The sequence below is a fragment of the Macrotis lagotis genome, chromosome 3, assembly GCF_037893015.1.
Source record: "Macrotis lagotis isolate mMagLag1 chromosome 3, bilby.v1.9.chrom.fasta, whole genome shotgun sequence".
Classification (NCBI taxonomy): domain Eukaryota; kingdom Metazoa; phylum Chordata; class Mammalia; order Peramelemorphia; family Peramelidae; genus Macrotis; species Macrotis lagotis.
Window position 1 is genome coordinate 37446495 of NC_133660.1, and position 27753 is coordinate 37474247.

Consider the following 27753-nt stretch of genomic DNA (forward strand, 5'->3'; position numbering starts at 1 on the left):
CTCCTGATCCACTGGCTTACTCTCATACCTAATTATGATGCACCTGGAATGATCATGGCAATTTGCTATTACAGAGCAGAGAGGGACACGAGGATATGTTCTCTTCTGAAGTCATACAGAGAGAATCCTTTTCAATGATGAGCCAGGTGAGGGAACTTTTAAGAGAATCCTACCCCAGTTGAGGTTGGGGTCATTGTTTAAAAAGTCACTTACTCCATCTGCAGCATTTAACATCAAACCCCATAAGGCTAAATGGCTTCATTGGCATAATGTCTTTCTATTTTATCATACCTGATGTCAGGCAGACCAATTATCAATACATTGTAATATAGCAATTACCTATAACCAGAACTTCAGGTGGTTTGAGCACTAAGGGGAACCAAGAGTGTGCCAGGCTGTAATTTGGTATAAGAGAACAAGGGGAAAAAAATCATGATTTAATTGTTGCTCATGTACCTAAGGATGGTGCTGTAAATGAAATGCAATAAACAGATTTTGAGATGTAAAAACAACAAGCCTGTCATATATATATATTTTTAAATAAAATCAACTTTTTGCAATGAACCCATTTAATTATTAAACTATGTTTAAAATAACTAAATATTTCCTTCTGGCTAGGAGGTTGCTCATCATCTCCATATTTCTCACATAACAATTGACTAGAGATTGCCACAGAGAAATTTCAAATCATCATCATTATTTTATCTTCCTCTGGTTACATAGGTACTTTTCCCTCAAAGTGAATAACCACAGTTTAGTCCCAGTTTACATGTAACTAGCTATAAACTTTTATACATAAACTTTTAACTACTAGCGATCTTTAAAAATACAAATTATTGGGGCAGCTAGGTGGAGCAATAGATAGAGCACTGGCCCTGGAGTCAGGAGGACCTGAGTTCAAATCCAGCCTCAGACACTTAATAATTACCTAGCTGTGTGGCCTTGGGCAAGCCACTTAACCCCATTGCCTTGCCTTGCCTTAAAAATAAATACCAAATACAAATTATTACTTTCAGAATTGTTTAAAAACTTTAGACCATCTTAGGTAACTTTACATTCCTTACGTATTATTGATTCCAATGCAATAAAATGATAATAAAACAACCAGGCATTCAAGTCAATTAATGACATGAGTTACTATGCATGAATCCACAGATGTATCCCAGAAGGGGGTCATAATTTGTAATATTTCCCTTACTCCCGCTTCAAAGCAATCACATGTTAATTCCAGGCTTTAATATTACAGTATTCAAATAGCTTACATGTTCCAAGAGAATCAAACACTGTTAAATATAAATTTCTTTGAAGTTACAAAAGAATATCACATAACTGATAAATACATGTACATAGATATTCTCTTTCATAAACACATGATGATAGATGATGAGACAAAGATAGCAAACTTTCTTCCTTTACCAACAAAAGACCTTGTGAGATTGTTGATAATGTATATCAATTTAATATCAAAACAGATCAGACTATAAAATTTAGTACAATATCTCTTTCCCAACAGAAATCAGTAAATTATATATGATTTAATATTCCCAATTTACTTGACATACAATTTATCCCAATTATATTTTCCTTCTTAATAACAAACACAAATTCTCAAGACCTGTTACAAAACTTAGGTGACTCAATTACTCTCAGATAGCTCTTTTTTCTTTAAACACAAGGTGGTGATCTTTTCCTATCAAAAGCCTTCCTGCCCTCTTTTCAGAGCCTCTTGAGGGCTGGGATTCTACCTTAAACCTTAAAGTCTCAATTAACCTAAGTTGAATACAGCCTTCAGTCAATATTAGGTTAACAAAAACTTAGCTCACAGACGAGATCATTTCACAAACTGCCACTTAAACTTTCAAATGGTATAAGGCTCAGATCCCCACTTCATAAATTACTTAAAATTAGACCCTTTCAAGCAATTAAATTCAAAACCCAAACCAAAAGGAGTAACATTTAACTGAAGTAACTTTAACTATTTCAGATCTGGATTACACACACACACACACACACACACACACACACACACACACACGAGTTTAGAGGTGAGATTGATACCCTGGTCGGTACCAGATCTCAAAATATAGAAACATTTCCCCACCTCTCCAGGCCAGTAGAGAGGTGTGAAAACATCCCATTGATGTTTAAATATACACGTACACACATATATTTATATTATATTTTTTAATGTGTCAATTAAGACCAGTCAGAAAATAATTTTATTATCAATCAGAATTTCTTGAGGTACCTCTTATATATTCATTAAGATTTTGAAATAGCCAACCAAAAGTTAAAATTGAATACATTCCTAAGTAACTTTATAAAGTTCAAATCCAGTTACTCTATTACAGAGATATTAGTTATTAGCACAGGCTTAATTAAAAGATGAAATTAGAGGTGGCTAGGTGGTACAGTGGATAGAGCACCAACCCTGGAGTCAGGAGGACCTAGTTCAAATCTGGCCTCAGACATAATAATTACCTAGCTGTGTGGCCTTGGGCAAGCCACTTAACCCCATTTGCCTTGCAAAAACCTAAAAACAAAAATGAAATCTTAATTTCCTAGTCCCAGAAAAAAGTTATCTTCCCCTTTTTTCCTTAATGAATTAACCCCGAGGCTTCCCAAACAATCTACCCATTTCCCCTAATGTCTTTAGAAAATGGGACTTGAATTGAAAACATGATCTTTGCCCAACCCCTCCCCCCCCAAACCAAGAAGAAGGCATGTACGGCCCCTATTTTCTAAAACAAGCTTTGGAGGTCTTACCCTTCCTGAAGCCAAGCATGCATTTCATCTGAGACATAGGTTTGAATTTCAAAATTCTAAAAAGCAAGATTTTTCCCCCATCCCTGCAGAGGGTGAGGGCAGCAGAGAATGAGAGAGATTTCAAAGAGAAAGAGAGAAAGAAAGTAAGAGAGTTCCACCCAAAGAAAATTTCTAGGAGCTCAAGTGTTATGCTTTTGTCAAATCTAATTCCTTCCAAGGAGCAAGTACACAGCAAGTTTCCTCCCCACATTTTAATTTTCCATCAATTTATAGGTAGGCAAACATGTCAACTGGACATACACAGAAGTTCTTTCCTTAACAACCCTCACTCCACAGTGGTATCTATAAATGAAAGAAATCTGCTGGAGTGAGAGAAAATTGAACACTTTATTCACAATCTTACAGGACATGGGCACCTCACTCAGCATGAGGCATAAGGTGGGATAATTCCATCAGGTATTATATAATCTTTTGAAACTCTTTCCCCTCCCACTTGGATTTTCATAGGCTCTCAGAATTTGAGTTACAGTCTAAGAGGTCTGCCCATCCCATGACATGTCCCTAATATGATTCCCCCCCACATCATGTGAAACATGTTATGTTGGTGAACTCCAATCATCACAGGGGTGTGTGGGATACTTTTCAGTCATCTAATTGTACAAACTCAGTTGCATTAGGTCAAGATCTCTAAGTCACTCTTGAATGGTTAAGGACTAGTTTCTTCTAATCTTGGGTTTGTCACCTTTGGAATGAGATTAGGAGAACACTCCCAGTTCTATGATTGGCTCTGGACATTCCCCTGTGTAATGGATTTCAAAGGTAGCCTCCGCCCTGTGAAGATCAACTACACCCTCTTTCCTCACAGAATTAAACCAAAGACACCTCAGAACTGCCTTTTCTCCCATCAATCTGAAAACAGGGCAGGCCCCCACCAAGGCTTCTGTGAAACACCACATGGGATCAGTTTAGTTGACTCCCCACAAAACCCAAACTTTTTCTATTTTCCCAAAAAAGGAAAACACAGAAGGAGGGCTAGAGGTCTAATAATTTTCAACTTTTCTAAAAATCTAGGATCTAAAATAAAAGGGGATGTGTTTCTCTCTATGGAGCTTGATCCAGTTTCCCAAGTCTGGGCAGAGACTTCTGGATGGCTTGCCATTATGTAGCTGCTGGCTACTTGAGTTTGATTCTGCCTATGAGGAATCATTATTCAGACCTGGGAAAGCAAGGGTGGAAATAAAACAAAAATTTATTTTATTTATTTTTTTTAGATTTTTGCAAGGCAAATGGGATTGTGGTTTGCCCAAGGCCACCCAGCTAGGTAATTAGTAAGTGTCTGAAATCAGATTTGAACCCAGGTACTCCTGACTCCAGGGCCGGTGCTTTATCCACTGCGTTACCTAGCCGCCCCCAAAATTTTATTAAAACAGGTTAAAAGACATAGGAAGGGATAGGGGGAGGGAGGGAGAGAGAGGGAGGGAGGGAGGGAGGGAGAGAGAGAGAGAGAGAGAGAGAGAGAGAGAGAGAGAGAGAGAGAAGAAAGAACAGCCACACAACATTGGCTGGGCCACAGGTCAGAGAAGACTGGTGAACTCAGCATTTGCTTTTGGTTTTTTTTTTTGATAATGAACTTTCTTTAATATTATTTGCACTGATAAAACCATATCCATTTCTAATATTGAACCATTTGATACTGTCAAAGACTTTGTGGGACAGAACTTTATTTATTTATCCAGGGTTCTTAAATCTGTAGAACAGTTAGTTGACAAGTCTCAAGGGTCATTTTTTCTTTTCTTTTTTTTAATAAAAGAAAAATTTTATTTATTTTGAATTTTACAATTTTTCCCCTAATCTCACTTCCTTCCCCCCACCCCCCACAGAAGGCAGTCTGTTAGTTGCTGCTAGGGTGTACAATGTTTTTCTGGTTTTGCTCATCTTGCTCAGCATCAGTTCATGCAAGTCCTTGCAGGCTTCCCTGGATTCCCTTCCTTCCTGGTTTCTTTTGTTTTTTTTAGATTTTTTTGCAAGGCAATGGGGTTAAGTGGCTTGCCCGAGGCCACACAGGTAGGTAATTATTAAGTGTCTGAGGCTGGATTTGAACCCAGGTATCCTGACTACAGGGCCGGTGCTCTATCCACTGTGCCACCTAGCTGCCCCCCCACCCCGGTTTCTAATAGAACAATAGTGTTCCATGACATACATATACCACAGTTTGCTAAGCCATCCCCCAGTTGAAGTATGTTTACTTGATTTCCAATTCTTTGCCACCACAAACAGGGCTGCTATGAGTATTTTTGTACAAGTGATGTTTTTACCCTTTTTCATCATCTCTTCAGGGTATAGACCCAATAGAGGTATTGCTGGATCAAAGGATATGCACATTTTTGTTGCCCTTTGGGTGTAATTCCAAATTTCTCTCTAGAAAGGCTTGGATGAGTTCACAACTCCACCAACAGTGTAATAGTGTCCCAGATTTCCCACATCCCTTCCAACATTGATCATTGTCTTTTCTGGTCATATTGGCCAGTCTGAGAGGTGTGAGGTGGTATCTCAGAGATGTTTTAATTTGCATTTCTCTAATAAGTAGTGATTTAAAGCAAATTTTCAATGACTATGGATTGCTTTGATTTCCTCATCTGTAAATTGTCTCTGTATATCCTTTGACCATTTGTCAATTGGGGAAGGGCTTGTTTTTTTTTAAAATTTGACTCAGTTCTCTGAGAATGAGTCCTTTGTCAGAAATACTAGTTGTAAAAATTTTCCCAGTTTACATTTCTTTTGATCTTGATTACAGTGGTTTTGTCCTTGCAAAAGCTTTTAATTTAATGTAATCAAAATTATCTAGTTTTGGGGGCAGCTAGGTGGCACAGTGGATAGAGCATGGCCCTGGAGTCAGGAGTACCTGGGTTCAAATCCAGTTTCAGACACTTAATAATTACCTAACTGTGTGGCCTCTGGCAAGCCACTTAACCCCATTTGCCTTACAAAGACTAAAAAAAAAAATTATCTAGTTTGTTTTTAATGATGTTTTCCATCTCTTCCTTGATCACAAATTGCTTCCTTTTCCATAGATCTGACAGGTAAACTATTCCTTGTTCTCTTAGTTTGCTTATAATATTGCATTTTATGTCTAAATCCTGTATCCATTTTGATCAGCATTCATTTTTTTATAAGATTTTGAGTTTCAACTTTTTTCTTCCAAGAATGAAGGACAAACATCATTATCATTATCTTGTATTTACTTAACTATGTTCATGATGTTTCCCCAATAGAATGGAAGATCCTCAAAGACAAGGAATCTTTGATGTTTGTGCATTTAGTTCTGGTGCCTTGATCAGTATTTGGTATTCAGTGGACATTGAATAACTTGTTACCCAGTTATTTCAGTCTTCTGACTGTAACTCTGGGATTTTCTTGGCAAAGACACTGCAGTACTTTGCCATTTCCTTCTCCAATTCATTTTTTTTAGGTTTGTAGGGGTTTTTTTGCAAGGCTATGGGGTTAAGTGACTTGTCCGAGGCCACACAGCTAGGTAATTATTAAGTGTCTGAGGCTGGATTTGAACCTAGGTCCTCCTGACTCCAGGGCTGGTGCTCCCTATGAATGCTTGGCCCGCCACAAGCCAGTTATCCCTGCGGTAACTTTTCTGACATCTCCTGCTTAAAACCCCAAAGGTCAAAAGGATCGTGAGGCCCCGCTTTCACGGTCTGTATTCATACTGAAAATCAAGATCAAGGGAGGTTTCTGTCCTCCCTGAGCTCGCCTTAGGACACCTGCATTACGGTTTGACAGGTGGAAAACTATGAACTCTAGAAGAGAAATAGAAGAACCAAAGAAACCAAAGGAAGAGGAAAAGAACCCAGACATACAAAAAATATTTTTAGCAGCTCTCTTTTTGTTACAGCAAAGAACTGGAAACTAAGAAAGTTTCCATAAATTTGGGAATGACCGATCAAATTATAGTATATGAATATATGAAATAGTATTGTGCTAGAGAAATGATGAAAGACACAGCTTCAGAAAAACTTAGAAATATTTATATGAAGTGATATAAAGTAAGATGACAGAACTAGGAAAATAATTTATACAGTAACCATATTATAGAGAAAAACAATTTTCAAAGATAAGAAACTGAACAATATAATAAAATTAATCCATGATTCCAGAGGACCACTGATGAGGCATGCCCCTGACAGAGAACTGATGCAGACAAAGCCATTGTGGGAATGTTTTGTTTTAATAGGAATATTTTTTATGAGTTTTATTTTTTGTCCTCAATGGTAAACTGAGAATCAAAAAAGAAAAAAGGGAAATTAGAATACAGTGACATTGAAACCTTTGGATTGAAAAATACACGTTTCCCCTCATTATTAGTACAGGGGAAGAATAGAATTTGGAACCATGGAATGAAAATAAAAGGCAAGAGAAAGAATCAAGACAAACAGAACTAATCTGAAATTATTTTGTACTTGTTGAATTTATTGTATATTTAAGAAAAGCAAGCCATATATGGCAGATAATTACAGAATAATGTATGATCATTTTTTGTTCTAACATGTATATGGAAATCCCCAATTATTTAATGTTTAAGTTCAAAAATAAAAATGTGGTCTATTTCAGAAATAAAAAAATAGAAAAATATATAACTCGATAGGGTTTTTATCTATATAAAAGCAGCATGTTGCCCTCCATCCCTTTTAATGAAGCCGTGCCATCCAGTTATTGTAATAGCTTAACAACAGAAGCAGATTGGAGGCCAGGGAGTCCAGTTTGGGGCAAGGACAGGGAATGATCGCAGTGCTTATGAGTGTGATGTCAGGAAAAGAATGGCAAGCTGACTGGCCTCAGATCAGAGATCTGGAAATGAAAGGGCTTTGGAGGTTTTTAGTTCATTATTTTACAAATGAGGAAACAGAGTACTAGGGAGTTCCAAGGTTTTCAAGGTTACACAGACCCTGAGAACTGGTATTTTCTTTGAGTCTGAAATCTAGTGCACTTTCTACTATATTATGAACCATTCATCTTATTTGACAACCAAATTATTTTTTAGATAATTTTGTCCGAGTGATTATAGCTAGTCACCTAAGCCCACACATATCAAATGGCATAGGGAGTAGGGTACTGGACTTGGGAGAGGAAGATTTGAATTCAAATCTTACCTCAAGTACTCACCATGTGACCCGGACAAGTCACTTAATCTCTCTCTGCCTCAATATCTTCATTTGAATAATAAAAATAACAATAGCACCACCCTCACTGGGCTATTTCAAATGAAATAACATGTAAACTTCAAACACTAGCTAAATATTAATTTATACAGCAGATCTCGTTGCTGGATAGTCATGGAGGAAAAAAGGCATCTTCAGTCACATCCTGGTTCTTCTTTCTGGTGATCTCTGCTTCTGGTTAGAAGTTTCTTTGGGTCTATAAACAAGAAGTATAAATTTAAGATGAGGGTGTGTGTGTGTGTGTGTGTGTGTGTGTGTGTGTGTGTGTGTGTGTGTGTGAATTATTTGACTTTTTCCCTCAATGTCATTGGGATTGAATCCCAGGGTAGAAGAATAGGTGGAAGCTTTGCTAAATCTACCCATTCCTTGGGTCTTTCCAAGATGTGGGAAATTCGCCACCTGATCATGAAACCTGATGGAAGCATCCACTATTGAGTTACAGTCCATTCAGATTATCAGAATCTGATTTTATTACTGATTGCATTGGGGGATATGGAATTAACCATTCATTAATTAACCAGGACATCATCCTTTAGTGTTACCCCATTCACTAAAGAGAACAGGAAAGAGAATCCCTTTTGTATAACCCTAAAGAATTGAAGCTAAGTCACATGTAGTTTAATTACAGGGCTCCATGCCCCACAGCAAAACCTAAACATAGTTCTCCCTTTCTGAGTTTATTGTTTCTTGGTGAGAAACCTCACCTACAAACCACAGCAAGCTTACCTTGTCACTTTAATCGATTTAATTAAATTTTTCATGTGCACAGAGTCAGGGTTCAGACATCTTTGCTCCTTAGTTCTCTTTAATGTAACACTGCAATGAATAAATCGCAGGGAATAGTTTAATAAAACTGAATATCTTTCAGATGTGAAAAATAATTTATGATTAAAAAAGAATCTCTGATATAAAGATGGGGAGAAGATTTAAAACATGAGAATTTCATAGTAATCTCTTATTAATTTCCTTTTGTTGTCCTAGGGCAAGCTTACTTTGCAACCACTAAGTCAAAAGTTTAGGTCCAGTTTTACAAAAGACTCAAAACTGTCAAAACTAGGCTATTATTGATCTTTTCTGGGTTCATTCAGTAATAAAAGCCTACATTTTTATAACACTTTTTGATTGATGAAATACTTTTTATACAACAATCCTGTGAGGTAGGTAACAAGTATAATTATCTTAAGAACCTCAAAATTTAAGTTATATATCTGTTATCTCACAGGTAGCGAATATACAAGCCAGAATTTAAAACCAGGTCTTCTGAAAAAAAGATCAAAATAGACAAAAACTTTTGATGTTTGGTTAAAACTATCATCCTGGGAAAATACACACACAGTCAATAGGTGGGTTTTTACTCACATGATCTCAGTGCGTCCACATGAAGAACCTGCAGGAATTACTTCAAGTTTTTCTAAATATTTCACATGGGGGATAATGTCATGAAACTTGATGCATTGACAACGTATATTTTTGAAGAGTGGGGAACCTTAGGGGAAGAAATGGACAGAATAGAACAAGTTTGATTAGTGTGCCAGTAGAAATAGTCAGAGGACACTTTCAACGGAACACTGTTACTTAGAATACCACCACTCATAGAACAAACTTACTCTGTGCAGACTAATACACATTGAATTTGTCTGGGCAGAAGCTCCAGGTTACAAAGACGCTAAACTTTGAGTCTCTTTAAATATTACAGGTTCTCATAACGATTGTATTTCAGGATGGTTTGATTAGAAAAAACAATGATAACAAAATAAATCTTAGTTTGTTGGCCCAATTCCAAGTATTAAGTTTGCTTTGGGAGATTTTTCTCTTGGACTTTGACAAATTGATTTAAGTCATAGAGGCTTTGTACATTATTCTCTGTGCCTTTTCACCCATAGCAGTCAGTAAAACTTTACAGGATTTCAAACCCAGGCTAACATATATGTTCAATTCTATAATAAAATTCAAAATAAAATAATAATGTCACTATATCTTCTTACCTTGTATCCTGGGTAGAATAATTAAGAGGCAGCAAAGGAGAAGAGCCGTACAGAGAGTGGCACTTTGCTTCATGGTGATGAGATTGGATGTTCCTCTTTAATCCTAGTGTGCTCTGAGAGCTAAAGAATTTCTGAGAGGATATGGAGCTAGGAATCAGTATTTATAGGCTTTCTTCCCTTCACTCTCTTTGATCCTCTTAATGTTTGAAAAATTGCACATTGATTTGTTCCTGGGGAAGTCCCAGATTGAAGGACTGAAAGTATTTTTATTTAGTACTGCTTCCTTTTCTAGGAATTGCCTCATTTTTTTCCAATGCAAAGAATGTTAGGTTTCTCTTTCTTTTCACTAGCTTCAGGGGATTCAGTAGCTAGCTCAGGAATTTGGGCTAAGTAAGGTATACAGATGTTTAGGTTGTTTATAACTACATATGTTGAAAAAATGCCAAAGAAATATTTAAATAATCAAATTAATTAATTAATTCAATTAATTGCCTATTAGCACTAAGACACTGAGCCAGATCCTGAAGGGGATAGGAAGATAAATACATCATGGTCCTTTCATTCCAAGAAGTTTAGTCTAATATGACCATAGATGTAGGAGTCCTACCAAACAGGGTCACATGGACCTGAGTTAAGGGGTGACTCCTTACTTGAGACTGGGAAGCATCAGGAAAAGTCAGAGAATACTATCCCTGAAACACAAGCCCAGCTCTTTTTGATTCTTGAGATTATATGGGGGGCAGCTAGGTAGCACAGTGGATAGAGTACTGGCCCTGGAGTCAGGAGGACCTGAGTTCAAATCCAGTCTCAGACTCTTAATAATGGCCTAGCTGTGTGACCTTGGGCAAGTCACTTAACCCCATTGCCTTGCCAAAAAAAAGTAAAAAAATTGCACATTGAAATTATATGAGAGCCAGCTCTTCTCTTTTTTCTTAATGGTCCTTGAGCTAAGAGTTCTGTCGTTTTCAGGTCTTGTCTCCTGGGACTTTTCTGGAAAGGTTATACGAGCTTGCTGCTCTCTCTTTAGTTGTTAAATCTGTTTTGTTTGATGTTCTTTACTGTTCTGAGCTGATCCTTAGGGGATTAGAAATTTGATTTCAAACTTTCACATTTCCTTTGACAAATTATAAATTTGTCTAAATCTAAACACCTTAGTCATGTTTAGTCTTGATACCTAGTCAAGGAAGTCATCCCTATTTATAATATAAACTCAAAGAGCAGAGATTTATCAAGTGCTTTTATGGATTGTTATGCTTTTAATATATTTTCACTTGATTATATGTGAATTCATATGTGTGTACATCCTTTCATTAGAATGTATATCTAGGGGTGGCTAGGTAGCGCAGTGAATAAAGCATCAGCCCTGGAGTCAGGAGTACCTGGGTTCAAATCCGGTCTCAGACACTTAATCATGACCTAGCTGTGTGGTCTTGGGCAAGCCACTTAACCCCGTTTGCCTTACAAAAAAAAACCTAAAAAAAAAAAAGAATGTATATCTAAGGAATTTCATTTCTTCAAGTGAATTTTGAATATTCATTTTTATTTACCAAACTATAGAAATAAACTTACTTTTTCATAAATTAAGAACTAATTGTTTTAAAATACAAAAACATTTAAATTATTTAAATTCTAATTCATTTTAAAATTTAAATTATGTTAAATTTTAAAACATTAAAAATACTAAAGTCTCCTTTTAATCAAACCTCTCTTTACTTTGAAATTGGGAAGGTGATAAGTTCCATTTTACATTAGATGTAAAATATTTTTTTTTAGGTTTTTGCAAGGCAAACGGGGTTAAGTGGCTTGCCCAAGGCCACACAGCTAGGTAATTAGTAAGTATCCGATATGAACCCAGGTACTCCTGACTCCAGGGCCGGTGCTTTATCCACTGCGCCACCTAGCAGCCCCGATGTAAAATATTTTGACAATGATTTTTCTCATTTGATCCTCACAACAACACTGAAGTGTTGAAGCTAATATTCCAGTTTACTATTGTCTAAACCAGAAATAGCTATCTCCTTAGTAGGATGTTAAGATGGACTGGCACTTTTGAGGAACACAGCCAGGTTAGTAACTGTCTCCTATTTACTGTCCCCTTGATAACCTGACAGCCTTTGGTAAGCACATGGGAATGGACTATCAGTTTACAGGGGATGTCCCAGAAGTCTTAGTGTAGTTTTATAGCTTTCACTGTGTGCTTAGCTAGGTGAACCTGAGGCAGGATCTCAGGTCCCCAGTTGCTTATTTAGCTTTGGGCCTCCATCCCTTGATTGGTTTGTGTGGTCCTCTTTGATACTGAAGGGCTAGTAGTATTTCTTTCCCCTAACACAGAAAAAGACAGTTTTCCTGAGAGATTGATGTTTGCTGCCTTGTAATCACCTTGGAGTTCAAGAAGTCTCCAGAACTGGAGTTGGTCACACAGGGCCCAATGCTTCCATCAACGAATCCCTAATTGGGATTGATGAAATACTTTTTATACAACAATCCTGTGAGGTGGGTAACAAGTATAATTGTCTTAAGACCCTCAAATTTTAAGTTATATATCTGTTATCTCACAGGTAGTGAATATACAAGCCAGAATTTAAAACCAGGTCTTCTGAAAAAAAAAAAAGAGGATGACCATTGAGTTCCAAGAGGATGTTATGTAACTACTGAGGAAGACCAGAACATTCCCATCTGGCTAGAGGATCTGGGCCCTGTGAGTTACTTCCACAGATTCAAGATGAAGAGGAAATTCTGTTTAGATGTCCCATGAACCTCCCAAGAGAATATAATAGAGAAGATAGACTATTGTCTCATGTTCTAAGTGTTTGTTATTGTACACTTGGGAGTCTTCATGTATTTCTTTTGTGGTGAGGGAAATAAGAGTGATTCCCGGAATCGGGAACTTTTTAGCCTGGAGAAGAAGAGGCTCAGGGACAACCTGAGCACCACCTTGAAGAATCTGAGGACATGTTATGTGGAAGAGAGAGATTAGGCTTCCTCTGTCTGGCTCTTAAAGATGGAACTAGGATCAAAGGGTAGAAGTTTCTAAGAAGATAACAAGCTTAATATCAGGGGGGAAAAAACTTGCTGAGAGCTTCTTCTAATGATCTCCAGAAGTGAAATGGGTTACCTCAAGTGGTGGAAAGTCTTCTTGGAGGTCTTCAAACAGGATGAATAACTATGTGCTAGGAACATCATAGTAAGGAGGCCTTCCATGTTGGAGAAAATGACCACTGAGGTCCCATCTAACTCAAGTTTGGTGACTCTGTGACATAGCTGTCCTAGATATTTTTTATGAATACCTAGTTCAATAAATGCCTTTCTTTCTCAAATGGAACCTGTTGATCTTTTTTTTGGGGGGGGGGGAGAGAATGACACATAGTGGAGAGCATTTCCCCAGAATTCCAGGATAGAAGCAATGAGCCAGAGAATGAAAGAAAAGTAAGATCCCTTCTCTTTTGGGTCACCCTTCCCCAGGACTGAATCCAGTCCATGTGAACAGAGACCCTCTATTCCAGGACTATGGAAATACTTTTAAGCAAGCATTATCATTTGATAGGAGAAGAGATACAGCTATGTAAATACAAAATAGCAAACATATCCTTATGGATAAAAAATTATGGCAGTCATAATTTTGCAAACATTAATATATATGATAATAATTGAGATATAATCAAAGAATGAGATACATCGTCACCCTGTAAGGTAAGCAACCTTGATTAACACCTTACAGAAATACAAAGACAGAGGATGATTACTACTTAGAAAAGTGCTAAGTGCTATAATAGGACATGTGAAGGAAAATTGTCAAAAAATAAAAAAGCAAAAGGGTATCTCTTGGGAGGTGGTCTACCCACTCTGGCTGAATATCTTTAGATGAAAGACTACCTTATATAAAATCAACTTTTTTTATGAATTCTTTATTTCCCTTCCTCTGAACTCCCTAAAACAAGATAAAAAACTACTCCAGAGTCTACCCTATGCCATTTTTCTTCTTACATACCTGACATCAGCCTTCTGTCAATATTTAATTCATGATTGCAGAATTGAAAGTTTTGAACTAAAATTGTTTTCACCAGTAGGTGAAAAATTAGAGGGAGGAAAACTTTTATTTTTATAATTAGAAAACCTTTAAAACAAGTCATTCAACAATGGCACAGTCTGTTTTGTGGATTGGACAACTGTCTCTTGTTGAAGATGATGAAGAAGTTGGTTATTCCTTTACCAGGAACCTTTTGGGCAGGTTTGATCCATTTTGGACTGATCTGTCATCTGTTTTTTTGAGGAATCAAGCCTCCATTTGTTTTAGTGCAATAGATCCTTATTGGGATATGAACTGGGTGTCTGATTTTTAATTCAAATTTTGATTTGTCACAGATCCATATTTTTTGCATATGTCAAAGAGTGCTAGAGAAATAGGCATGATTTATTAGAAATCAAAGTATCCTTTCCACCTCATGGAATTTCCAAATTGTGACAATTTATAAGCAAAGTTGTATAATCATATCTGTACTTCACAGCTTCCAGATTTCCAGGAAATAATTATTTCTGCTTTGCACTTCATATGAAAATGAAACTACATAAGCTTGGTCTTGCTCAAGAGCCATCTCTGTGCAATAAATCAATTTTGCAGTTTTCTATCAGTTGGGGCGAGAAAATCAGATTAATTAACATCATCATTCCAAAAGATGAAATTCTGTAAATAGACAATTTATAATAAAAGAAAACAGGAATCTTAATTTGCATTGGTTAGTTGCCAAAATCTGTTAAGAAATCAATGGTAAAATTCTAAACTTGTATGAACTTATTCCCACTATCCAAGTGTATTACATTTAACAACCAAAATCAGATATGCAAAATACAATTTTTACTTTCCTAGTGATTTCTCAAGACCTAAACTTATAGAGTTGTATACTTAATTCCCTCTTTTATTTAAATAGAAAACAAGAAAAGGAAAGCATTACTTTATCATGAAAGTGCTCCATAGAATGGAGAGCTTAAAAGAATAATAATGGTGATGATCAACCTTGATGGACTCGCTCATTCCATCAGTGCCACAATCAGGGACAATTCTCAGCTGTCTGCAATGGAGAATACCATCTGTATCCAGATAAAGAACCATGGTGATCGAACAAAGTTCAAGGACTATTCCCTTTAGGAAAAAAAACTGATATTTTATTGTCTGATCTTGTTATCTTTTATACATTTTGTTTCTTCCTTAAGGATATGATTTCTCTCTCATCACACTCAATTTGGATCAATGTACAACATGAAAACAAAATAAAGACTGACAAATTGCTTTCTGTCGGGGGTGGGTGGGGAGGGAAGTAAGATTGGGGGGAAAATTGTAAAACTCAAAATAAATAAAATCTTTAATAAAAAAATTTTAAAAAGAAAGAAAGAATAATAATGAAATTCACTAGAATGATATAAGGGTGTCTAGAACCTGAAAGTGCATCCATATCTATAGTTCACACTTCATAATTTCGAAGAAAAAAGAAAGGTTCAAAAGGTTCAAAAATCAAATGTTAATGATCACTTCTATTCTTTTATTTGCTAGTTGGGATTGCCACTCCTGATCATTCTTTCATGTTTTTTTAAGGCTTCATCTGACATTTCCAGCTATTATATATATTCACTTGATTATTAGTATCATTTCACAGTTCCAAAACAATTTGAATTCATTATCTCCAAGATGCTTTGACAAAAGAACCTGGATATTAGTTTGAGAGTGGCAGAATATTGTTGTGAATGTGTTATGCATAGTGTTAGAAGCATAGATATGTATCTTTAAGGAAAGAGAATTTCTACTGATCTCCATAGAATTGATGGTTGAAGCTATAGTAAGGAATCAGATGACCAAGGAAGAGAAACAGCTGTTGTTCTGTTAAAAGAACCCAGGATTTGGAATTGATGTCTTGCATTCAAGTTTGGCTGTACCTGTGTGATATTGGGCCAGTCATTTCACATAAATTTTTAGTTTTCTCACCTATAAAATTACCAGAAAGGACTTACTCTTTAGCCATCTCCCATGATTTTGTGCCTTGCCAGCTTTCTTTACTCTTAGATCTCTGGATATCAGACATTTTGGATTCGGCATCCCTAACAAAAAGGGTTTTTAAACACTCCCCCAATTTGTGAACACATTTACTTATTTATATTTATTAATTAAATTAATAAATTATATACAAATAGAACTATATTAATAATTATGTCATTAAATACACAAAGATAACATTTTTCAAAGAATGAGAATAAATGAGTGATATAAAAATGAAATAATATTTGATCTTTGAATCTGTTGGAAACCAAGGGCATTGACTGAATAGGAGAGTGACATGGTAAAATACACACTTGGAAGCCATATGAAGGATATATTGGAAAGGAAATCTTCCTCTCCTTACCTTTTTGTGGCAAGAAAAGGTAATTGTGGGAGTTGAGGTAAGAGGTAATGAAGACCTGAAGACAGCTATGTGAGTAGAGAGAAGAGGACAGATGTGAGATCTATTGGAAAAAAAAAGATTTGGCAACTGATTGACTGTGATGAGGGTTCAAGGGTGACTTCAAAGTTGTGAACTGGAGTGACCATTGCAGTGATGGAGCCCGTGACAGTAGAAAAGAAAGACGATTCTCCCATACCCAAGTGCCCATTGGATACCTCAAAGCAAAGCAATGTGAGAGTCCAGCCTTCTTTCCATTGGATGTCATCGCCATTTCATCCACTTCAAATACATGGTTTTGAATTTAGGTCTCTTCTAATTCCAAAACCAGCCCTCTTTTTATTAGGCTCACATCTCATTATCGGACTATGAATCTGGAGCTGGACAGGACTGCAGAATTCATTTTATCCAACCCCCTCACTTTGCAAATGAAGAAACTGAGTGACAGGGTTTAAGTGACTTGTCCAAGGTCACACAAGTTAAGTATCAGGCAGAATTTGAATTCATATCTTCTCTCTCCAGAGCCAACACTCTGCACTGTATCACACTGAATCTTTTCTCTGTCATTTGCTTTGATTCAGATATTCCAAAGCTACCAATAACTGTTCCAAAAAGAAAACACATCATTCTCCTGGAAAGAGGTTGCATATGGCTTTGTCCCTTTCCAGTACTCAGCTTATCTGTCATTATCTCTTTGATGAGGTTAGATTGTCTGCATCTCTAAAGAATTAAGACTCAAGGCTTCTCTGGAACCAAGCATGACATTTATTAATAAGCAGGCTAGACTCCCATGAGAAGTTAGCAAAGCAAGGCAAGGGTTTTTAAAGGGTCAGAAGGCGTTACTTTCAACAGGTAGTTCAGGAAGGTTTTATTTCTAAGAAGGGGCTGCCATAGCCTGGTCCACTGAGGGGGATAGTGATATATGACATTGAATGTACAATTAGCTTGACCTCTTCAAGGAAAAGAAAGAGAATTGCTACTGATCTCCACATAATTGATGGTTGAAACTATAGTAATGAATTAGATGACCAAGGACAGCAAAGATGAGTAGTACAAATGCATTGCTCTAGGTAAAGTCCCTCCAATGGTTTATGGTTCAGGTATCCAGGCCATATGGCAGTAGAACTATATTCTTATTGGCTGACCCAAACAAGACTTAGTTCAAGGTGTGTTTTCTCTTCTATTCTAATGGATACAGTGGGGGAAATAGGGATTTGGGGCTGTGGTACCCTCCATCCTCTTCATCCTTCTCCTGTCCCTTCAACACATGCACAAGGATTTGTCCTTGGTCATTATCCCTTCTGTTCATATTGCATTATTCACTCCCACAGGACCTCACTTTGTTATTTCTGTGGATCTAACAAATTTCTGTCTCAATTTCCAACTGCATTGGGTTCCAATTCAGTATTTCCATATATCTATATTATGTTTCAATGACTAGAACTTGTACTTCCCCTTTTCTTCTCCATCCTGATGAGCACACTAACACTTTCAACCACACAGGCTAAAAATGTGGAGTCATTTTTTGATCCTTCCCCTGCCCTTATCTTAGTTCCCCAGTGCAATTGAGTGTCTGTATGTCTCCTAAGCCTTCATTTCTAGTCATTTAGATTATTTTGTAATCACCTCTATTTTGTAATCCTCTAACATCTCAGAACAATTGACCAGAGAGGAGAGTTGTATTTTTGAAATTGGAATTGAAAAAGGAAGTACCTTGAAAGCCTAATGTAGTGCTTCACAAAGCCTTTTTGTAATCTCCCATAGACAGATTGATCTCTTTTCTTTTTTCTTTAAATTGAGACTTTGCTCGTCCTTCGTAGTATTTTTCTTGGGTATCTTTTATATTTTCATATTCTCCTTTCAGTTAATTTTTTTAATGTACTTGTCTTTCCTCTCATGTAAATCCCTTGAAAGCATGGTCTATGACCCATCTCCTTCCATTGTTGTTGTTGCTGTTGCTGTTGTTGTTCGGTCAAGTGATTCCTTTGTGACCCCATTAGACGGTTTCTTAACAAAGATAAAGGAAACTAAGGAAAATTGGGATAAGTGACTTGCACAGGGTCATATGATGAGTAAGTGTTTAAGGTATTGAAGTGTATTGAAGTCATGTCTTCCTCACTCCATGCCTGTCCCTCTATCTACTATATCACCCAGCTGCCTTCATCTACTTCTATGCCCAGAACCAAACATAATATCTTAATTTGAATGTTTTGTTGTAATTCTATGATTACTAAGATCAATATCTTGACTTTTCAAATGTTTATATGTTTTTTTAAAATACTTAAGCGAATCTATAATCTCTCCTCAAAGTCAATTTGCCTTCCAAAGTTTCAGGCGACAACCTATTATTTCTTCTCATTCTGTGAAATTTTGTCCTATACATACATCTTCCATAGAGGATCTGTCTGGTGGGCTGATGGGTCAGTCAATCAATCATCTAGCATTTATTAAGAGTCTGTTTTTACCAGGCACTATTCTAAGTGCTAGAGATACAAAGAAAGGAAAAAAGACCGAAGACTCAACCTGCCTCCAGAAATTTGATACTGGAAGACACTTCAACACTTTAATTCACACTTCTAAAATTACTTCCCTCTGATTGGATGTCTTCCCAGAATTTTCATTTAAGGAATGTTCAGGCCAGTCAGTTCTTACCAGGATGCAATCTCTCAATGGACCTTCCTCCTCCCGACTTTTCCCTGTTAGAATATAATCTCCTTGAAGGAAGGAGCTTCCTTTTTATTAGCATTTGTAATCCCAACATTATCCTAGGGTTTGGTATATATTAAATAGTTAATAAACATTTATTGACGACTCATTGACAGACCCCGCTCTCAAGGAACTACAACCCAATAGAAGAAACACTAGGCAAACAACTATTTATAAACTAGATGTAGACAGATTAAATTGGAGGCCATCAACAAAGGGAAGGAATTAACACTAAGGGGAATGCAAAAAACCTTCTTGGACTAGTGGGGATAGGCTTGAGGCAGGCAGAAAGAGCAACTAGCAGTAGTGCAAGACATGAAGGGATAAGGGTCTTCATTCAGTTTGTAGCATTGTCAGAGGAGAGTAGAGAGGAGAGATTATAAAGGTAGAAATAAGTAGACTGGACAACAGATTGGATATGGGGAGTAAGAATGAAGAGTTGAGGATGACACCCAGGTTTCGAGCCCTGGTGATGGGGAGGAGGAGGATGGTCCCTTCTACATTCAATACAGAAGTTAGGAAGAGGGGAGAGTTTGGGAAGAAAGCTAATAAGTTTAGTTTTGTACATACCAAGTTTAAGATGGTCAGCAGGCAATTAGAGATGGGAGTCTGAAGAAAGATTTAGATTGGGTCAAACCAACCGGAGAATGATTTGCATAGAGATATTAAATGAATCCGTGGCAATTGATGAGATCACTAAGGGAAATGATTTAGAGGGAGAAGAGGTCCCAGAACAGAGTCTTGGGGTATACCTGTGATTACTAGAGGTGACCTGGATAAAGAGAGGAAGGAAGGGAATAAACATTTAAGTGTCTACTTAATTAGTATCATAAGTGCTTCACAAATATCATTTCATTGGATTCTCTCAGTAGTGCTGAGATGTAGATGTTATTATTTCTATTTTGTAGTTGAGGAAACTAAGGCAGAGGATAAGTTACTACTGTACAGCTAGTAAGTATCTGAAGCAGCATTTGAACTCAGATCGTCATGACACCGAGCTGATGCTGAAAATCAAAGGAGACTGAGAAGAAGGCATCAGACTGATAGTAGAATCGAAAGCAGCATCATGAAAAATTAGGAAAAAAGAGAATCACTAAGAGGATGATTAGCAATGTCAAAGGCTACAGAGAAGGCAAGAGAGATAAAGCCTGAGAAAAGCCAATCATACTTGGTGTTGAAGAAATCCTTCTTAACTTTGGAGAGAACAATTTCATTTGATGGATGAGGTTAGAAGCCAGACTGAAGAGAGTTAATGAGTAAGAGGAAAGAAGTGGATGCACAAGGACAACTTTCTTATTGAATTTAGCCAAAAAAAGAAAAAGAGAGATATAAGAGAATAGCTAACAGGGATGGATGGATTTGGTGAGTGGTTTTGAACACTAGGGTGGTGGAAGGAGATGTGGATGTGTTCGTAACCAGTAGGGAAGCAGCAAGAAAACAAAAAGAAATTCTAAGTGAGAATAGGGATGTTAGGGAGTAGTCTGCTGGAGGTGACAGGAGAGAAAATGGGGTTACTTGTGTCGGTAGAGGGGTTTGCCTTTTCATGTGAAAGAGGGATGAAGGGGAAGAGAGAGGTGAAAGGCATCTTAATGGGAGATGAGCATGATGGAAGAAGAGAAAGTTCTGAGATAATAGGTTCTATCAGTTCTGGGAACTATGAAGCAGAATTCTCAGCTGAAAAGGCTTAGGAGCAGGAGAGAGGTAGATTGGAAAAGTTTGAAAAAGTCATTTTAATGAATGGGGAGGTGGGTCAGGGAAGGGTTGCCTCACCTCAGGGAGGTTCTAGTTGACTTTATGTAATATAAATTTACAGTGATTTTCTCCTTCATTCAGCAATGCATGAGTAAGAACAAAGACATCAGATGGCAGGAGCAATCTAGTAGTGGGGTTTTTTTAAGCTTGGATCTTTATTAGAATAGTTGGACAAGAGACTCAAAAGGTGAGGACAGTGTAGACTTGAACTGGTTCATCAAAGGGTCCAGATGGGGAAGAGAAGAAAATGTAGTCAGTGTAGGATGAGGGTTTGGGAAAGAACCAATGAACTGAGAGACTAGAGGTTATGGTGAAGGTGAAGAACAGGGCTTGGGATTGCAAGGCTGAGGGAGAAGTAGACTTATAAGAGAGATTTTTGAATGATCTTGGTAGAAAGAGAGCCTGAAAGTAAGTGGCATTGGGAATCAGGAGTTATTCTGACATCTTAACCTACCTAGTGAGTGGAGGAGTAGTGGAGGAGAGAACCAAATGGCAGTAAGTGTAGCAAAATGGAAAGAAAATACTAAAGATGAAAGTCAGCTTGTTACCTATGGATCAGGTTTTCTGGAGGGCCCCCTGGAAGAGGAGGTTAGCATTAGAGGGGGACACTGGTGCTGAGGGGCATATGGGAGGTACCAATGCAACACTCAGGTTGTCCATTTATTCCCTCTCATTCCCACTAAATACCTAGCCTACCTCCTTTCCTATCATAGATGTCATGAATAATGTCTTATGCACCAGTCTTTGGCCCCAAATCATTATAGGTAAATATGTGGCAGTCACTCATACCTACTTTATATCCTTGTCATTGATCAGTACATGTGTCATAAACTCCAAGTTTAAATTGTTTCAATAACTCCAAGCTCAAATTGTTTCAATAATCCTAAATGTTTGGAAATGAATCTGGTTTTCACCATTCTTCATTTCTATAATTGATCACAGGAAATTATTCTGATCTATTTCAAAATGAATTAGGTTTACCCATTTCCAATTTTTAGCACAAGATGCAGAGATGTGATTGGGCTAAAAGACTTTAAATATTTTTCTCAGATTAAAAAAACACAATGAAAATGTAAAGATGATTGTTTCAAGCTTATTTTCCAACACATTTCTTTAGCACATACAATGATTTCTAATTTTAAACATATCCAAAGTAGTTCTAGTTCTCATTTCCTAAAGTTAAGAAAAACTAAAATACATAATAAGAATAGTTTCAGAAAATATGCATTTCAGGTTAAAAATGTGTGAGCATGTTCTGATGAGTCATTACTAGAGCTGTCACTTGAAGTTGGAATGTCTAGATTCTTCTAATTTTCTTTTACAATGGCACTTAAGTTAATTCTTTATGATAACAATGCTGTAAGGAATAAAAATTCTTCCCTCATGAACTATAAAACATATTTTTAAACCAGAAGATAACCATGCTTTTACTCAGATATCTCCATAGCATTTATAGATATTATTAGTACTATATGTTGAATGCTCTGCTAATGGTAACATGACACTATAAGCAAAACCAAAACAAACAGCTGAGAAGGGAAAGTAACCCAAGCTTTAGACAGCAGCCCAGTTTTAGACAAACAGATCTGCTGGGTGGTTCTTAGACTAGAATGTGCTACTTCAGGATGGATATTAACTGAAAGAGGGAAAGAGATTATTTAGAGGATGGATTGTGGGATCATAGAGGTAGACCTGTAAAGGGCCTGAAAGACCTTTTCCTCCAATGCCCATTATCTTTAGAGTGTAAAGTAAAGTAAGTGGTTTAATATGAAATGATTTAGTTTTTAAGTCCCTTACGGTGCTTTATGATCTTCCTTTTTTAAGAATTCTTTTTTATAACTTCTGTAAAATAAAAAGACATATATTGTGTTATCCTTCTCTCCAAAGGATTGATGTGACTTTAAATATTTGACAGAAAAAGAGACAAAGAAAATGAAGAACAATATCCTTGTGGTTTACCTTTAGGATAAGCTTTCCTTGCCTAGATATTGGATTCAAGCACATTTTTGTACCTCCTTTCAGTGTGATACTATTAAAAGAAAATCAAAAAGAATCTTATCAAATTTTTGAAATAAAACTGAATAAATACCATTGTCTTCATCATCATCATCAATTTTTGCTTACATAATTTCTTTTTTGTCACAGTTGCCACTTGGAAGAAATAGTAAGACATTTTTAATGTATTTTGGATTCACTGAGTTCATTGTAGAGCCTCTACAAAGGCACCGACTCCCCTGGAACATTGGGAAACCTGGAAAGGTAGAAGATATTAATTAGTCATACTAACAGTTACAATACTCTATTTCTATCTATATTGTATTGATTTTGCTTATATGCAAACAGTTTTCATAAGTGAAAAGAAAACCATTTACTAAGAACACAGTAATAGTATTTATTTTGAAAGAAGGACTTAAGTCAGATTAATACAATTTTAAATTTAAGGAAAATATTGAGAGAAAAGAAGAAATTTATGTGGTGCCTCATATTATGATGGGATACATCGAATTATTTCCCTTTTAAGAGGTAACATGCTTACCTAACATACAAAGATGATAAAAGCTGGGAATAATCTGTGTAGGAAGGAATGTGGAAAACCCAAGGCATTTTTGATGTACCTGTGAATCAGCACAATCATTCTGGACAACACTTTGGGATTATCCACCTAATTAATGATTACCCTGCTTGGTATCTATCCAAAGGGAGAGCCCTAATAAAAAGAAAGACTTCATGTCCATGAAACACTTAGAGCAGAATTTGTGGTAAGAGCAGAGAACTGGCTCATAGATTCAGGAATGGCAAAACACATTTGGTACAGAAATGTAAGGGAATGTGACTGTGTTGTAAAAAATAAGTGTGATGAACACTGAGAAGCCTACAATAATCTCCATGAATTGATGTGATATGAAATAAGTAGAAGCAGTAAAAAAAAGTCAATATGTATATGTATATAATATATTTATTTATCTCACTACTACTACTATGACAACTATTAGTCCTTAAGTATACTTAAGGACTAATAGTCTATATCTATATCTATATCTATATCTATATCTATATCTATATCTATATCTATATCTATATCTATATCTATATCTATATCTATATCTATATCTATATATATCTCCATATAAATGAATTCATATATGAGTCCATATATATACATATATATACACATATATATGAGACTATATCAATAGAAAAATAAACCATAAAACCAAAAATGACATCATAAAAACACAAAGAAATTTTGAAACCCAAACTTAGTTTAGATTTTGTCTGTTATTTCTAGGCCTCTTGGCAGGTAGAGTTTTTCAGTTAGATAACTTGGATTCATAACTGACTTGCTATCTACAAAGTCTGAGCTATAACTTTTGATGATCAAAAATGTGTTGGATTAGATAATAGCATCGCCCCCAAATTAAAACAGTTGTTGCTGGCACTTGGTTGATTCTATAACATGTAAATAGATTTTGATAGGGACAACTGTTCTCTAAAGACATAGATACATTTAACATTTTGTGCTAAAGATAGTTTCCTAGCATTACTTATTACAAAAAAGGTACCAGATTTGGAACATGTACTTTATAATGAAAGAAGGAAAAAAAAAGAATGAGAATAAGGAGAAGGTGAAGGGTCAGAGAAGGAAATAATATTCTTGGGTCTAACTACTTAAAAAAAGTTCTACTATACCATGAACCACAGTGGAACAGAGTAGTGTGGCCAAAAGTATTGCCAGAACTTTCTTCCTCATCTTTGTCAATGCTGCTGGGTCCTGGGAAGGGTGACAAAGGAGATAGTTTTGAACTGGCATATATAAGCTCTACTTATCTTTCTATTTTGCAGCATGTGACTATGGGAATTTCCCTGGAGTCATTCCTCATAAATCTTCAACTCTAATTTTTTTTTTATTCCAGTAAATGATATCTTTTACAAGATGTGCTTTGGCTATTGTGAATATTTACAAAAGTGAATGTGTTATTTTTATTTTAAGAAATTGTGATCACTTCAAGCTTATTATCTTATTTTCATTGAATCAGAATTTCATCTTTGAATTTTTTGTTGATTTGAAATTCTTTGTTTGTTTTTGTTTGAGTTACTATTTATTTTTTAAAAATAAAAAAGCATTGTTCCTTCCTCTCTGAACTAGTTCTTTCACCTGCCTTCTCTATGCGCAATCCAATCCAATTCAATAAAGCTTATTAAGCACCTATGGAATTGTATTTATTATTAAGTACAATTATTATCAACTACTTTTAAAATTGAACTTATTATTAAGTACAAACTAAATACCAGAAATCTTGCAAAGTACATTCTTAAACGTAATTCTTTTTTTTAGGTTTTGCAAGGCAGTGGGGTTAAGTGGCTTGCCCAAGACCCCACAGTTAGGTGATTATGAAGTGTCTGAGGTCAGATTTGAACCCAGGTCCTCCTGACTCCAGGGCTGGTTCTTTATCCACTACACCACCCAGCTGCCCCCAAAGAATGTTGATTAGTATATTGAAGGGCCTGATTCTAAGTTTCTATTCCTATTCTGAGAACCTAAAAAAAAATAGAAATCAGTCATTCTGTTTCTGTTCTTACAGCTCAAGCCTGCCTTAGCTTGAGAATTGTTATGGTGAATTATAAGCTAGTTCTGGCTGGCCTATAGCCCGCCCCCCCTGCCTCCCCACCATTGTTTCTCTTGGATGCAATTGCCCAAGAATAGAGTTGGAGCAGAAGTAATAGTTAGCCACATTTATTATAATGAAAAGATGAAATGAAACTGAAAACTAACTCTAGAAATGGAGATTCTGGGAAGTCACTTCTTAGAATGAAGAAGAGAATGAGATTGTGCCGGGATACCTCATGCCTCCAGAGTCTTTGCATCTCACACCCTGGCTCAGCTAGTTGAGTAGAGGATGCTCCCAATGGTTTCTTGTCTGTTGAGTTTCCACTTTGGGGCCTGAGTTTTGGAGCCACTTCTCTCATGCTTCCCTGCTCTCCTCGCTCTATGGAAGCTCCCGGTCTTCTCGTCCCTTAGGATGGGAGTGGCCAATGTATGAGGAATCTGGCTATGCCAGACCCATCTCAGGTCAGTTCTTCAGGGGATGGAGAAAGGACGAAGGGTTCAGGATTTCTGCCAGAACCATCATCAGGGGATCTTTTCGATCATTCTAATCTCCTTGGCAAAAGCAAGACAGAAACTTTGTAGCCTTTTGCAAACTCTTCCAACTAAGTGCCAGCATGTAACAAAACAAAGCGATCATCTAAGGAGGTCCTGAATAGCAAATCGACATCCAATAATATCAACAACAGATATGTCAATGTGCAAGGATATCATCTGACAGACTACGCAGTGACTATAGGGCTAATTTGCATGCAGATGTCACAGCAGGAATGACTTCACAGAACCCAGACAAATATGCATAGGAACAAAGCAATGGTAACATTTAGCCTACAAAACAACAAACACATATGAGTAGTAGTGTATATGCAAATAAATGAACATGTGCATAATTCAGCCATGGAGCAATGGTACATGTGTGACTAGCACAGAAATCATTGTCAAAAAAATGAACAAATAGAAGTATACTCAAAATTCCCAAGTACTTAGCATGTGTCAATCAATACAGGCGGTTTTTCTGGCCTATTCTTCTGGTCTTCTTCCCTATCTCACCTTTCCTAGTCTTCTTTGCTGGTTCTTTATTCAGGTGACACCCACTAGCAATGAGTGACCCTCCAGGAATCTGCTGCCCTTCTTCCTTCTTCCTCTATACTATTTCCCTAATGATCTCATTAGCTCCCAAGAATTCAAAGATCATCTCTATGCTGATGATTCTCAAAGTTGTCTTTTCAATCTGAACCTCTGGTATGATCTTTCTCATCTCTAATTACTTATTGGACACCTCAGACATCATGATCTCCCAAATCTACCCCTCCTCCTTTCTTCCCTATTATTATTGAGAGCACTACCGTCATTCCAGTTACCTAGGCTCAACTTAGATGTCATCTTCAAGGCTATACTCTCTTTCATCACTCACCATCTCATGTCTAATCTGTTGTCAATGCCTATTGATTTATCTCCAGATAAATTAAAGATCTTATATAGATCTCCTTCTCTCCTCCATCACTGCCACCATCCTGGGGCAGACCCTCATCATCTCATACCCGAACTATTACAATAGATTACTGATGGGTCTCACTAACACAAATTCTCTACACTCCAGTCTATCTTTCACTCAACCTCCAAAATGATTTTCCTAAAGCACAGGTCTAACCATGTCACCCCTCTCTCTATACTAAATAATCTTTAGTAACTATCATTTCTAGGATAAAATATGAAATCCTTTAGCTGGGTGTTCAAGAGCCAGCTGGCCCCCCTCAAAGTACCTTTTCAATTTCCTTAGACCTTACACCTCCCCGTTGCCACCATCAAATGACATTAACCTTCTTGCTGTTTTTTGAACAAGACAATCTATCTGCTGACTTTCAACTTTTTTGCCAGTGCTTCACCATGTCTAGAATGTTTTCTCTTCTCTTCTTCACCTCCTAGTTTCCTTCAAGTCCCAGTTAAAAATTTCACGTTCTCTCAGTTAAAAATTTCAAATTCCCTTTAATTCTAGTGTTTTTTCCTCTGTTGCTTATTTCAAATTTATCCTGTATGTGAACTGATGCTAAGTGAAATGAGCAGAACCAAAAGAACATTGTACACACTAACTGCAACTCTGAGTGATGATCAGCCATGATCGACTTGTTCATATCCACAGTACAATAATTAAAGACAATTTAAAAAAGACTTGTGAAGAAAAATATCATCCATATCTAGAGAAGGAACTGTGGGGTTTAGATGTAGACCAAAACTTGCTATCTTCAATTTTTAAAAATTCTATTATTTATGCCAATTTTCTCTTT

General features: G+C 36.6%; 3 protein-coding genes across 3 annotated transcripts in view; 1 reads left to right on the forward strand and 2 right to left on the reverse strand.

Annotated features, from left to right (window-relative positions):
• Positions 1-27753, forward strand: part of ART3 (ADP-ribosyltransferase 3 (inactive)) — a 138788-nt gene that overhangs the window by 42898 nt on the left and 68137 nt on the right. The gene's annotated exons all lie outside the window — the stretch shown is intronic.
• Positions 6625-10203, reverse strand: LOC141517464 (C-X-C motif chemokine 10-like). The gene is made up of 4 exons (XM_074228472.1): positions 9980-10203; positions 9354-9480; positions 8721-8810; positions 6625-8190 (listed from the first exon to the last, which is right to left on the reverse strand). Exons 1-4 carry the CDS (start codon positions 10050-10052, stop codon positions 8133-8135), a joined length of 348 nt encoding a protein of 115 aa, XP_074084573.1. The 5' UTR covers positions 10053-10203; the 3' UTR covers positions 6625-8132.
• On the reverse strand, positions 21949-24631 carry CXCL11 (C-X-C motif chemokine ligand 11). The gene is made up of 3 exons (XM_074228473.1): positions 24553-24631; positions 22987-23113; positions 21949-22891 (listed from the first exon to the last, which is right to left on the reverse strand). Exons 1-3 carry the CDS (start codon positions 24611-24613, stop codon positions 22732-22734), a joined length of 348 nt encoding a protein of 115 aa, XP_074084574.1. The 5' UTR covers positions 24614-24631; the 3' UTR covers positions 21949-22731.